This window comes from Mauremys reevesii, linkage group 10, assembly GCF_016161935.1.
Source record: "Mauremys reevesii isolate NIE-2019 linkage group 10, ASM1616193v1, whole genome shotgun sequence".
Classification (NCBI taxonomy): domain Eukaryota; kingdom Metazoa; phylum Chordata; order Testudines; family Geoemydidae; genus Mauremys; species Mauremys reevesii.
This window is the reverse complement of record NC_052632.1, coordinates 63529391-63544532: the sequence shown is the minus strand read 5'-3', so window position 1 is coordinate 63544532 and position 15142 is coordinate 63529391. Positions and strand designations below refer to the sequence as shown.

The following is a 15142-nucleotide window of genomic DNA, read 5'->3' as shown; positions in this document are numbered from 1 at the left end:
TCTCCCTCCCCTTTTCACCATCTTTTTGAGTTAGCTTTTGCTGTGCATGATTTTGTTTAATGAAAGTGAATGTTTTCTTGAAAGTTTTGAGCCTGAAAAGTCATGTAACAGTTTCTCAGAAGAAATTAAAGTCATTTTAAAATAAAATATGAAATTTTCACACTTCTAAATTGAAAAGATATCATTCTGGTGTGTTTACATTTGTAATTATTGGTTATTATTTAAATTTCTATTTGATTTTGTTAGATCAAATTTTAGTGACCCAGATTTGTATATCATTTATTCATACAAACATCCTGTAAGTATTTTATCAATTACAATGTAATTAGGAGAATGATAGTATAATTAGAAAAGTGCTGTTTTTAATAGTTTCTAATTACAGGAGAAGTAAATGATTATTCCGTAATCTTTGATTATAATCATCTGTTCACATGATGTGATGATTTAGTTGGGCAAAAGTGGCTGCTGCCATACATAAGCATGCTCTCATTTTCTTTAATAATAAATACATATGTTCAATTGCTTTGATTTGCAGATGTTTACTGGGAGGCTCAGAACTATGTACAGTCCATAAAGTGAGAGGAATTCTAAACAAAGGCAGATTAAATTGTTTTATAACAGTGTTCAAAGTCAAAGTTATTTTCTGAACAGAATTGCCAAAACAGTAGTGTTCTCTTATGCCAAATAATTGTTTTAATACCTCACAATAATCCACAAGTGTTGGTTGCCATCAACTTTGAGGTCAACAAACCTTTGCTTACCAAGGAATGTGAGAGAAGATACCCAAATGTACAGAATTTTGCAACCTTCGGTGTTAAGAAATGGCACATGGATGGGACATAACTGTTAATGGAAATGTTAATTGTTTTTAATGTATTTTTCCTTAGTAGGAAGCTTTAGTCTGCCCTTTGTTTTGGGAAAAATAAATGCTTTCCTAGTATCATTACAAAAATCTATCTTATTCTGGTGTAAAATATTTCAGAAATGTGAAGACAAAGGGCCTCTAGAGAGCTCAAATGAAAATAAGATGTGCTTTTGCCCTGCCACCCTGAAATATACTTAATGTGCGGTGTTCATTTTGCTCTAAAGATACCTGATTTATCACCCTGAAGTGGAAAAATTATTTAAGTGAGTTAACTCAAAAAGGCTAATCCTAGTGTCAGCTATGTTAGTAGTAGGTGGGAATATTAATTTTGGTTGAAATTGGTGAAGCTGGAGGAGCAAGGAAGGACCTGAAATGCAACTTTCAGAATAGCTGTTCGGTGAAAAGACCTTATCTCTGTGTATGTCCTCGTTAACAGTGGAAATCATATGGAGATAAGGGATGTATTTACAGTTTATTCTACTCAAATCATGAAGAAGGATTTTCATGTATTACATGAAACAATAACTGGTGTCTGTGCAAACCTATGATAATGGTGCATGATAAACAGCATGCTTTAATTCATGAAAGTGACTCCAGAATTTAAATTCTTTTTTTAGAACATTGAATTAGTTAATCACACTCAGTGATACCAAAGTTATTGAATTGCAGTCACAGCTACGTCAGGATCTTAAAGGAGATGCATTTAAAGAGAGTCAATGTGATGAAATTAGAGACATAGTGGGGAGGTTTTTCTGGTGTCCCACTATAATAAATCAAGGTGAGTGGCAATATTAATCTGGAAACTGAGGTCTTTCACATTAGTGAAAATAAACATAAGAGGAGATTTGTATCAGGTGTAGAGGAGAAATAAAGAGATCTAAAGTCACTTGAGAAGCATTCTGGAAATAGTTTCGAAATGGGTACATATTGATGGCCCAGAGTCTCCACACATTTTTATAGAAATGTACACATTTTCCTGGAGGGAGGGGGAGAGGTCAGGGGGTTCGAGCGTAAGAAAATATAAAAGTAAAAAAAGAACCTACTTGGTAGAGCATATGTTGTTGACAAGACTAATATGATATTTAAGCAGGTGAGAGTTAAATATAACCTTCCCAAGTCAAAATTCTTTTATCATCTGCAGATAAGATCTAACATGCTAAAGGATTATGATGCAATTGTTTATTTCTATTCCAATTTCTCTATTCCAGTCTGTCAAACTTATTGTTGAAAAGGGGCAGATGGCATTAATTTCATTAATTTGTTAAGCCCAACTATGTGCTATCTATAATACAGAAGACATTTTTCTTGCACAAAGAACCTTGCAGTCTAAATAGATAATGGAAAATCCACTTGGAGACCCACAGGGAAGGTTCTGTTTTAATGGTGGTTTGGTTTGGTTTTATAATAGCTGAGACACTGACATTTTACTGACATGGGTTATCGTTAATGGGCTTTGCAGAGGCCATTATGTTAGGAAAATTCCAGGTGTAGGTGGATGGCAAGGATGCATAAAGATGATGAGAGCATTTATTGCATATATTTATAAGATGTTGAGGGCCATAGGTCTTTAGCATTTGAGAAAAATCAGAAGAGAATGTGGGAATTACATTAGAGAGGAAGAGTAACAAAAATTGTCAAAGCTTCTACCATATAACAACGGGTACAATTTAATCTTATGAACATAAGGGCATTGCACAGGTAGTCTGTCACCCTGAAAATCCTGTCTGATTATTTATTTTTGGATAAAATAACATACACTAGAGATGCAGGGTAAAACCTTAACATTCACTTTGTGGCTGTTCATTTCATAATTCCTTTAGGCAGGGACCTTCTTTTCAGCTCTAAGCACATTATCAGCATTCAGCAAAGAAATAATAATACAATGAGGTTGAGGGAGTACTGTGAATATTAGTTCAAGATGCCATCAGAGCTGCTTATTACAGAGGTAAAAGCATTACCAACATTGAGACGGCTTGGTTGGAAAACAAAAGAATAAGAGAAAACAATAAATTGCTTTAAATTTGCTTTTGACCACCATCTGATAAGTCTTAATTGAGAATTGAAAATACAGTGAGCCATACTTCAGTGTGAGATTCTACTCGTGGTACTATGAGTTGGAGAGGAGTAGGGAAGAGTATCTATAGGGAAAGATCTATGGAATGATAACTAAGGTGAGAATGGTTCCTGAATAGTGTCAGTAAATAAAAAATGTCAGAGCTGTAACAGCACCAACATAACATGTATAACATGTATCGGACATCTTATGTACCTCATTCATCAGTAAACAGTGTATTTAAATAAATGAGGAGGACTAATTATGATTTTTTCTCCTTTCAAGATCTATCCAAATGAAGTCATGAACTACACAGCTGAGAATATTTGCAAGTGGGCTCTAGAAAACCGAGAGACATTTATACGTTGGTTGAGACCACATGGAGGAAAAAGCCTTCTACTAAACAATGAACTGAAGAAGGGACCAGCCCTTTTCTTATTTATACCCTTCAATCCCTTAGCAGAAAGCCATCCTCTTTTAGATGAAGTAAGTGAGATATATTATTATTTCTTTTTATTGTGGTAGAACATGCAGGCCCCAGTCGCAGATCAGAGTCCCATTGTGTTGGAACTATACAAACATAGAAAAAGGTCTATATGAGGGGGGTTGCTTCTACTTCGTGCTCCATGAAGATCTAACTTGAAATTGTATGTATTGATACAGATTGGGTGCCATTTATGTGTTACTTGATGTCCCAGAATAGTGTACATTTACCGGGTCTGATTCTTCTCCCCCCAACCCCTGCACCGCTCAAAGTTTGTGGCTTGTGAATGCTTAATGGAAACAATTTATAGATCCCAATTCTCATGAACAACAGGGAGAGAGGAATGGTTACTAGTGTATATTTTTTTCATATTGAATTAATTAAGTGAACCTAATGTTGCCATTGAGAAATTGAAAGGATTTATTATGGTGCCTTCCAATGGAAAAAAATAATAGTTAAGAACACTGAACCCTATAAATCCCGGGGTGGTCTTAGCTATTATATTTGAAAAACAATATCAGATTATAAAGAAAGATTGATGCAATCAATTTTAATTCATATTCAACTTACTTACTCTGTTCTCACCTTCTTTTTAAACGGGCCATTTCTGGTCCTTGGAGTGTTTTTTCAATGGGCTGAAGGACAAGCCATTTTTATTTATGAAAGAATCTTCATTGTAATGCCACTTGTATTTAAAAAGTTAATTGTGACATTGGTGTTCCCTGCTGTCTTTGTATTGTCCAAAGTCTTAAGGCATTGTTTCATCTGCTTGAACCCAGTTAACTTTGTTTATATGTACTAATTTGATCTTAAGTGGCACTTCGGTAGAATTATTGTAAATTACCAGTTTCAAAGTTAGTTTCAATAATATCTAGCCTCAAACTGGGCCTCTGACACTAGAAATGGCTTAGTTAATCCAGAGGTGTTTCCTTGAGTTGGCAGAGCATGCTTCCTAGTCAAATTTCCTCTTTCCCTTTTCTTTGCTAAAGAAATTAAACCAACATCATTCTAAGATTCTTGCTTTACTAGAATCAGTGATGTATAGTGGTCTGAGCGTGGGATTGGGAACTTGGAATGGCTCAGCATTAGTATTAATTCAGTTGGTTCAGTTTTTCTAATGTAAATAATTTGCAGTAATTAAAGTCTAGTGTATCAAATTTGTGTGTAGAGATGTAAATTTGACTCTAAAATTGAGATTATGGTTTCAGTTGCAGTTCTCATAGTACTTCATTACATAAACAGACATTTGTGAAGAGTGTTGAGTTTAAACCATTTTGACTGCAAAGCAGTCATAGCTAATGTATCAAGGTGAAACTGTACATCAAAACTTTTAGTTATCAGCTGCGTTACCCATGCTTCCACAGGCAAATCCATCTTTGGGGTCACGTCAGAGGTATAGCTGAAACAAGGACTCACTCATTGTGGTCTTGTTGCCAATACACCATTACTGTTACTGTCATGAACATATACAAAAGCCAAACATGACAGATTCCACTCCTTCAAGTCTTGCATACATTTGCTTGCAAACTTCTCCGCAGCATGAATCTATTCTATTTTTTATATCTTTACAATAGAATATTCTGTTTGCACACACAGTGATTGGTAACCCTTGTAATTCCTTGTGTTTACCACAGACTGCAGGATTGCTATAAAGAGGCATCATAGACAGGAATTTCAAGTCCTGTAGGAGGTAGTCAGCATATTTTCCATTCTGCTGGTACTGTTTGTTTTGTGGGGTGCTGGGCTGTGGGAGCATGATATTATGAAAAGTAATGGGCGAAACCCCCTGAAGTTTGGTTCCAGATCCAAACTTTCTCAAAGTTCAGGTGGTCTTCAGCTCGGAGGTTCTTGTTTGGGCCAATTAGAGGTGAAGGAAGGTCCAAGCTGCAGAGTTCATGGTTTTCAGATCCAGAGCCCATTAGAGAGAGGGATCTGAGGTGAGAAGTTTTGGTCGCGATCACAAATTTTACAGTTTGGGAAGGTTCAGACCCACATTTTTTTATTCAGCTCTTTTTCTAGTTGTGGGCCTGTGGGATTTCATCAGGTCACAAAAGGCCTTATTTTACAACTAATTAGCTTTTGTGGCATCTGTTACTAGTTTGTCTCTAATGATGTCAGTGATTTTCATATTTTCCTTATTGCTTATGGCACATAGCAGTTACTTCGCGTACAAAATCATTTGCAGAGACTGACGAAGAAAATTGGAAGGGAACTGGAGCGATTCCTATAGCAAACTGTGCTCAGTGTAAAGCAGGCTTAATTCAGACATTTTTCGGCACAGATAATATACTCTATAATATTAACCATCATATATTTTGATAAAGTAAAATCAGTACACCATGTGAATACCCAGTTTCTGATTTATCCTAGTTAAGAGAAATATTTATTTATATCAAAGCATTAAATCAGATACAGGGTCTCCTAGGTACTGTAGCATGACAGTGTGTTAAAGTGGGCATAAGAAGCTACAGTATATTATGCAACTTGTTTACCACAAGGAGAAATGGTTACTGCAGCCAGCAGCCTTTGTGAATTTCATTTGGCTCTGAAACCATTTGCCTGTAAGGCATTCACACAGTGTTAAGCTGTCAATTCATTGTATGTTAACAGTGCTCAAAAAACTACAAATTTCTCTGATTAGAGCTGACTGAAATAAGATTTTGTAATGCAAATATGTTTTTTCAGTTTATTTAAAAAAAAAAATTTCAGGCATCCTCCCAACATCTGTTCACATTCTTTAGAATAGGTTACAACATTAAGGAATGAGCCTTTATAGAATTGAATCTGACATTTTCAGGAACTATTAAATATATAAATAGAAAAGGCTATGCCAATGGTTTCTTTAAAAAACAACAAAAAAAAAACCCTATCACAGAAGTTGTCATTGTGGACCACATCTGAGAGATGATCATGTAACACGACTTCTCTCATGGTCATAATCTCACAACATCCCTGTGACAACTGCAAGGATTGCTTATGTGGAAAAGTACTAGTAGGAAAATGTGCATGTATTTTCAACTGTTTAACGCAATACTGCGGGGGGGAGAGGGGGGAAAAGTAATCACATTGTCTCTTTTTGCTGTTCATTTCATTTCTCCATCCTATCTGTTCTGCTACAATAAACTCATTAGAAATTTAAGAATATTCTAATTTGCAGTTATTTTCAGAATGTGCTGGATTATAGGAAAGACAAAAAGAGTAGGTGAAAAAGCTCCAATAACTACTGTAAATGAGGCCCGGCTGCTGTGCATATTCTTAATGGCTGTAAAATAAACTCCTACTAGGACACAAGAATTTTCATAATAGGGAATTTTAGTATCATAATGAGTATCTCAAACTCTGAAAAAAAGTTAAAAATAACAAATAAACCACCCCCCAAAACCAAAAATAAATCTCCACTAATTCTGCAGAAGTGGAAACCCTGACTTTAGTATAAACTTAGAATACTGTTTGTGAAAGAGAAAACCTTTCATGCCCATATGTTTTCAATTAAGTGGCAATATTGATATCTTTAGTGAAATGAGGACCCAGTTTAGTGACCAAATCCAGAAGTCCGTCATTCAAGCAAAATTTCTGTTGAAGTCAGCAGCAGATAATGTTACTATTGAAATAAATGGGAGTTCTGCCCACAGAAGGACAGGAAGATTTATCCTTATATCAGTAGTTGATTTGACTGGATGAGTCTTGTTACGATGATCACAATTAGATGTTAAGAATGTCTTGAGCGTTATATATTTTGCTTTAATTTATTTTTCATTTTCTTTAATGTGTCAAATACAGGGGCGGCATGCTTGGGGTGGCATGCCGTGTGGGGCGCTCTGCCGGTCGCCGGGAGGGCGGCAGACAGGCAGCCCTCGGCGGCATGCCTGCGGAGGGTCTGCTGGTCTCGCGGCTTCGGTAGAGCTGCAGGACCAGCGGATCCTCCGCAGGCACGCCTGCAGGAGGTTCACTGGAGCCGCGAGATCGGCGACCGGCAGAGCGCCCCCCACGGCATGCCGCCGTGCTTGGGGCGGCGAAATGTCTAGAGCCACCCCTAGTCAAATAAGAGGATTTAGCATCTCAGTAGAATGTTATTAAAGCCTAACAAATATGATATAAAGAGGGTTTTGAGCTGACTGTATAAATGGAAGATCTTTTTAGTGTGGCTCGTTGTCACTCATCACTTCTAAAGCACATACTATATTTGAGATTTTTTTAAAATTTAAATTCATAATAAAGCAACAGTGCATCCTATGGCTTTTGGTAAGAAACTAAAATTGAAGGGTAAGAGTTGGCCCTGTGTCTAAAATTCCAGGATTGTAGATCTAAAACTAAATATATTTTATGTATTTCAAAAAAATTGGGACAAATATTGTCTGTGTTGATACGTGAATGATACATAACGGATCACGTTTCTGTGTAATTTGTTTTTTCTATAGATTACCAAAGTGGCCTTGGAATACAACAACTGTAATAAAAGCCAGGCAGCTGAACCTGTTCTTCAGCACTTGAGAGATGCAAATTCACCAGATTTTGAGTCCATTGTACCCCATGCGCGAACACAAGTTGCAGACACATACTCCATCACAAAGTACCCATGCTGCAACACGGTGGTGCTCCCTCAGTGGCACTCGATCTCTAGGACTCACAATGTCTGTGAGCTTTGTGTCAACCAGACCGTTGGGGTCAAACCAAGTAAAGTCAATGTACCACAGTGTAACTTTTTAGAGATAGAAGCAGCTTTGGACTCTTTCTACCTCAAGGAACATACATTTTTCCAATTTGTATCAAATACCATAGAATGCAGCAATTTCCTAAGTTTCTATAGTCCTTTTAGCTACTACACTGCATGTTGCAGGACAGTAAATAGGGGTCTGATAAATTTAATTAGTTCTGAAAAGACCATATTTCAGACCCCTAAAGTAGCATTTTCTTCCAATGGGAAGAAAGGTAAGGATGATACCCATCATTCTGTTCCTCACATTGAGGATAGGAATTGTTTTACTTCTGATCTTTGTGTTAATGGCACTCACGTTACTGGCCTGAGCTGCAGGACCAACAAGACCTTGAATTTCTATCTACTGGATTCAAATTTGTTTTGGATGTATGCGGAGAGACTCGGAGCATCAAGATCTACTCATGTGAAGGAATTTGCTGCCATTGTTGATCTGAAGGAAGAGGCACACTATATCTTGGATCAGAATCAAACACTTATAAAATCAACTCTAGGTACGATATGCAGCAAACTTGTATTCAAAATTTAAATTAAGTGACTACATTAAATGAAGATAGGATGGAGTTGGCAGAGAATAACAGCTTTGAAAAACATGTTATTGACAAAAGCAGGTCAATTTATAAAGTGAGCCTATGGAAAGCATTCTGGATCTTCATCTGCTTAATAATTAATCGAACAGTAAAGGGTTGTTCTAGGGTGTGATGAAAGAATGAATAATTTCACAATCCAGGAATAACTTACTCAGTTCAAGTGGAAATTTTGCCAACCTCAACCTCATAGTATTTGTCAATGGGTTATCAATAGGTATGTCATCAAACTATAGGAATTTCCCTAAATGATCAATCCACGAAACCAGATTGCCAGCAGATTTAAAGAAGTGTACCATAGCTCAAATAACTGCTGATGCCTTAGAGAAAATTATTAAGATGACTTTATGACTTTAAGATGTGATTAATTGCACTGTTAATAATAGAATACTATTTATTTAAATATTTTTGGATGTTTTTTATATTTTCAAATATATTGATTTCAATTACAACACCGAATACACAGTGTATAGTGCTCACTTTATATTTATTTTTTATTACAAATATTTGCACTGTAAAAAACAAAAGAAATAGTATATTTCAGTTCACCTCATATCAGTACTATAGTGCAATCTCTTTATCATGAAAGTTGAACTTTCAAATGTAGAATTATGTACAAAAAACCCCCACATTCAAAAATAAAACAATGTAAAACTTTTCAGTTGGTATTCTATTGTTTAACAGTGTGATTAATCACAATTAACTTTTTTAATCGCAGTTAATTTTTTTGAGTTAATCGCATGAGTTAACTGTGATTAATCGACAGCCCTAATATAAACCCATCATGGTAAAAGGGGTACTTGTGGCACCTTAGAGACTAACAAATTTATTTGAGCATAAGCTTTTGAGGGCTATAGCCCACTTCATTGGATGCATGGAATGGAACATATAATGAGGGGAGATATATACACATACAGAGAAGATGAAAAGGTGAGAGTTGTCCTAATTTAGCCTCTTAGAGTTGGTAGGACAACTTCCACCTTTTCATGTTCTCTGTACATGTGTATATATATATCCTCACTATATGTTCCAATCTATGCATCCGATGAAGTGGGGTGTAGCCCATGAAAGCTTATGCTCAAATAAATTTGTTAGTCTCTAAGGTGCCACAAGTACTCCTGTTCTTTTTGCGGATAGAGACTAACACGGCTGCTACTCTGAAACCTGTAAAAGGGGAATTACCCAAAAACGAGGATGCTTGTTAGTGTGAAATTAAAAGGAGCTGTCACAAGGTTAAATGCCTGCAAGCAGCCTGGGGGCTATTTAAAATCACTATAGTAGAAGATCAGACTAAATGTATACCCTGAATCAGAAAAGACAATAAGAGGACCAAAAAAATGCCACCATGGCTAAACAGAAGAGTAAATGGAAGCTGTTTAGAGGCAAAAGGGCATCTTTTAAAATTTGAAAGTCAGAACCTAGTGAAGGTAATAGGAAGGAAACAAACTCTGGCAGGTTAAGTGTAAAAGTATAATAAGGCAGGCCAACAAAGAATTTGAGAAGCAACTTGCTAAAAGATGCAAACACTAACAGTAAGAATTTTGTTAATTATGTCAGAAGCAGGAAGCCTGACAAACAGGAAATGGGCCACTAGAAGACCAAAGTGTTAAAGGAGCACCCAGGGAAAACAAGGCTACTGAGAGAAGCTAAACAAATTCTTTACATTGGTCTTCACTGTAGAGGATGTGGGGGAGATATCCACTGCAGAGCTATTCCTTTTGGCTACAAACCTGAAATACTATCATACAAGAGGTTTTAGAACAAATTGATAAATTAAGCCATAATAAGTCCCCAGGACCAGATGGTATTCACTCAAGAGTTCTGAAGGAACTCGGATATGAAATTGCAGAACTACTAACTGTAGTATGTAACCTGTCACTGAAACAAGCCTCTGTACCAGATGACTGGAAGGTGACTGTAATGTAGCTTTTAAAAAGGCTCCAGAGACGATCCTTGCAATTAGGAGCCAGCGAGTCTAAATTCAGTCCTGGGCAAATTGGTGGAAACTATAGTAAAGAACAGAATGATCAGACACATAGATAAACATGATTTGTTGAAGAAGAATCAACACTGCTTTTGTACAGGGAAGTCATGCCATACCAATCTATTAGAATTATTTGAGGGTGTCAACAAGCATGTGGATAAGGGTGATTCGGTCAATATGCAGTACTTGGATTTTCAGAGTCTTTGACAGGGTTCCTCACCAAAAGTTCTTAAGGAAATTAGTCATGGGATAACAGGGAAGATCCTCTCATGAACTGGTAACTGGTTAAAAGATAGGAAACAAAGGGTAGGAATAAATGGTCAGTTTTCACAATGGAAAGAGGTAAGTAGTGGGGTCTCCCAAAGATCTGTGCTGGAGCCTGTGCTGTTCAACATATTCATTAATTATCTGGAAAAGGGAGTGAACAGTGAAGTAGCAAAGTTTGCAGATGATACAGAAGTATTTACGATTGCACTTTGTGCTGGCTGTGAAGAGTTCCAGAGGGATCTCACAAAATTGGGTGACTGGGGAAGAAACTGGTAGATGAAATTGATGAATGAAATGAAACGTTGGTAAGTGCAAAGCAGTGCACGTTGGAAAAAAATAATCTCAACTACATGTATATAATGATGGGCTCTATATTAGCTGTTACCATTGAAGAAAGAGATCTCAGAGTCGTCATGGATAGATTTCTGAAAACTTCAGCTCAGTGTGCAGCAGCAGTCAAAAAGGCTAACAGAGTGTTAGTAGCTATTAGGACAGGTATAAGAAAATAAGACAGAAAATATAATGGCACTGTATAAATCCATGGTGCACATACTGTGTCCAGTTCTGGTAGTCCATCTCAGAAAGGATATAGTGGAACTGGAAAAGGTTCAGAGAAGGACAACAGAGATGATTAGGAGTATGGAATGGCTTCCATCCAAGGAGAGTCTAAAGAGATAAGGGATGTTCAGCTTAGAAAAGAGACAATTAAGGGGAGATATGATTGAGGTTTATAAAATCATGACTGGGGTGGGGAAAAATGAATAGAGAAGTGTCATTTACTCTTTCCCGCAATACAAAAACCAGGGGTCACCCAATGAAATGAATAGGCAGCAGGTTTAATACAAACAAGAGGAAGTACTTTTTCACACAATCCACAGTTAGCCATGGAACTCATTGCAGTAGAATCTTGTGATGGCCAAAAGAAAAATTGGGTTAAAAAAAGAACTAGAGAAACAAGACAGAGATATGAGGTGTATTTAGTCACATTGTGTTACCTTTGTTTTTCTAACTGTATTTGAAATCATTTCTAAATTAACTTAGTAATTTGGTTTTTTTGGTGCCATTAGATACTTTTTTCCAGACTTTTACACGCTTATTACATGTGTGCAGTCATTTGCTCCGAAGAGCACGTGAATTACATTCCTAATCTGCATGTCCAGTTATTTGAATGGCACACGCAAGATATATAACTAGCCTTTTACACATGAAAATACACACTTTGCATACCAGTCTTGTTAATTTCTTGCAAAAATTAAGTGCACCCTTTGGGCATGAAATTGCAAGCATACAGTTTTGAAAATCATGCCTTTAATTCAGGCAGTGTTGAAAGGGAAGAGGCAAATTCATGTAAAAATCAGCCTTTTAATGTAGGCAGTGGTGAATGGGAAGAGAGGCAAATTCATGTGTGTTCATAATTGAGTATTAAAATAAGTTGCTCAGATAGGTGTATTTACATTGTTCTTGTGTCATTTATTGCCCTGGGCCAGTTGCACAGTCACATTTTGCAGCAGAAATTGAAAAATAACTTAAGCAAATACCTCAGTGATTAAGATATTTAAAAAAAAAAAACAATCGAACTCCCATATTCCTCCCATACTCCTTAAGTAGAGTAGCTATTTTTAAACACAGACATTCTTGCAGTTAGATCTATTACTGTAATTAGCTTCTAAATGTTGGCCCAATGAGAAACTTTACAGATTGTTTCTAAAAAAAATATCATGAACACTTAATACAGTTAAAAGACAGACCTCATCTTTTTTGTTTCTTAAGTATACCACAGCTAAAAACATCCCAGAGTCTTTCAAAATCTAGTTGCTCAAAAAAAACATGAAGCTTTGGTTTGGTCTTGATTTTCATGAATGTTGAGTTAAAATTTTAAAAACAAGGTTGAATTTACTATTATATGCAAATGCACCTGTTCAGGTACCTATAATTTGCTTTCCCTGTTCACTTTGGTCATTAATTTAATCCTGATTTTGTTTAGTTTTCATGCTAGTGTTCTCAGTACAGAAAATTTCCAAATGACTAAATTATTATTTGAGTATCATCTGGCATTGTATAATGCGAGTCTCAGTTCTTGGATGTATTTGGCATCATAAAGTACATAGCAGAATTATGACGTGGATCTAAATTGAACAGGAAAAATACAATTTTGACATTGTAGCACGTAATAGAAAATGATGAAGTCTCAAGGCAGTGCAGATGAGTGGTGTTTTATTTTAATGTCTATCTTTGGTGGGTTATTGTTCAAAGTTGTCTGAGAAGAAGTGAGTTTTATGGAAAGAGAGTTGTCTGAGGGGGAATGTGGTCATTTGACACACAAAAGAGAGGAGACTGTTTCAAGCACATAGGCATGAAAGATGACGGGGGGAAGGATATAAAAGAAGCAATTAGAAGAGGGACTTGGGCAGAGCAAAGGAGAGTGGGAGGGCAGTTTCCCCCCCGCCCCCAAGGCCGGGAGTGGCGCGGGGCTGAAGCTGGTGGTACAGCCCCTGCTGGGAGTGGCGTGGTGCTGAAGCCAGGAGCCCCGGTGCCCCCCTTTCCCCTGCCTGAAGCTGGGAGCTGTGCAGGACTGAAGCCCTGAGTCCATGGACAGAGTTGGGGGGGCACAAGGGTGTTGCCCCCCCCAAACTGCCGTGCCTTAACCAGAGTAGGCAGTCCAGGGGCAGCTCCACGCCCTACCTTCTCCTCTCCTCCAGCCCACCTCAGGCTTAGCTCTCTGGCCAGATTGGTGGGAAGCCAGAGCTAGGCAGTGCAGGGCAGCTGCTCCTCTGGTTGGTGGCACCATGGAGTGGGCAGCTGTGGCTTTCCCTCGTCTGCTGCTGGTGCCCAGGGTTGCGGCTGCTGCTCCTCCTCAGCTCCCAACCCCCTTTGACTGCTCACGCAGCTGGTAAAAGCTGTCTGAGTGGGAGGACCCGACTCTGGGGCCTACAGAGTCCTCAGGGAGCAGCCACCGCAGGGGAGCCTTCCTGGCACACAGCCCCTAGCTATCCTTCTCCCTGCAACCTGAGCTACCCCCCTGCACGCACACAACCCCTAGCTACTCCCTGCCTACACCCTAAGCTACCCTCTGCCTGCACACAACCCCTGCCTACACCCTAAGCTACCCTCTGCCTGCACACAACCCCTGCCTACACCCTAAGCTACCCTCTGCCCACATACAGCCCTTAGTTACCCCCTGCCTGTACCCTGAGTGGCTTTCAAACTTTTTGAGCTGAGTCCCACCCTTGAGTTACATTTTTTGGTTGTGGCTCCCCAGACGGGCGGGTGGTCTGCTGAGGAGAGTTGGAGTGGAGGTGGCACTCTCTCCCTGGACCCCGCTGTGTAGAGCTGGCCTGAGCCCTGCCAGCCCCCCCACCCCCAAAAGACAACAACAACAACAAAACAAGTCAAACTATGCCTATGCCCAAGGGTCCCCCCTCCCTGGCCCAGAGCCCTGAGTCCTGCTGGGCTCTGGAGGTTTTTATAGCATGTTGAGGGGGGCTTCAACAAGAAAAAGGTTGAGAACCCCTCAACTAGAGTTAAGAGCAAGGTAAAAAGCAACAACACCAGTAAAGAGAAGGTTGTCGTAGTCAAGGCAAAAGATAACCCAAGGCAGTTTTCTGCCTTCTGTTGCCATGTGAATGATCGTTATTCAGAAACTGAGGTAAAACTTACAGAAATTATATTTAGTGCTTGTAAACTAGACTTGTATTTTTCTTTTATGCCATAAGTCAGTTTGTCTTCCGCAAGCCAAAGTAAAAGGAGGCAGCCTAGATATTACAGATACAATGAAGCTGGAATAACCTTCTCAATGTCTGTCTTTCATTTTAGAGAACTTCATTCAAAACTTCAGCATTCTCTACAGTCCCTTGAAAAGGCATCTTGTTGGCGACTCTTCAGTTCATTTTCCTGCACAGCACATAATCACCGAAGTGACTACTAATACCTTTCGTGATGTGGTGGTTTTGAGTGAAAAGGTACAGCTCATAACTTCAATTACATCGAGGGATTAATCACATTTTGAAGAACAGGATCGCAGAGTTCATTCTTCTGAATTTTCATTGTTTAAAACTAAAGGGTCTCCTCCTCTCCCATCCATGCAGTAACACTAATTGTGTACATAATTTTAAACAAGGGCACTCCATGAAAGTTGTACTTCACAGTCATTTAAATTTAGGAGACCACTCTGATGGCACAAAGCAGCCA

The 15142-nt window shown here is 38.3% G+C and overlaps 1 protein-coding gene across 3 annotated transcripts in view; it reads left to right on the top strand.

Annotated features, from left to right (window-relative positions):
• TXNDC11 (thioredoxin domain containing 11) overlaps positions 1-15142 on the top strand; it is a 105355-nt gene that overhangs the window by 69820 nt on the left and 20393 nt on the right. For all 3 annotated transcript variants that reach the window (XM_039492917.1, XM_039492919.1, XM_039492918.1), the window contains 3 exons: positions 3204-3404; positions 7821-8610; positions 14768-14913. In XM_039492917.1, the coding sequence (XP_039348851.1) occupies positions 3204-3404; positions 7821-8610; positions 14768-14913 (1137 nt within the window). The remainder of the gene's footprint in view (positions 1-3203; positions 3405-7820; positions 8611-14767; positions 14914-15142) is intronic.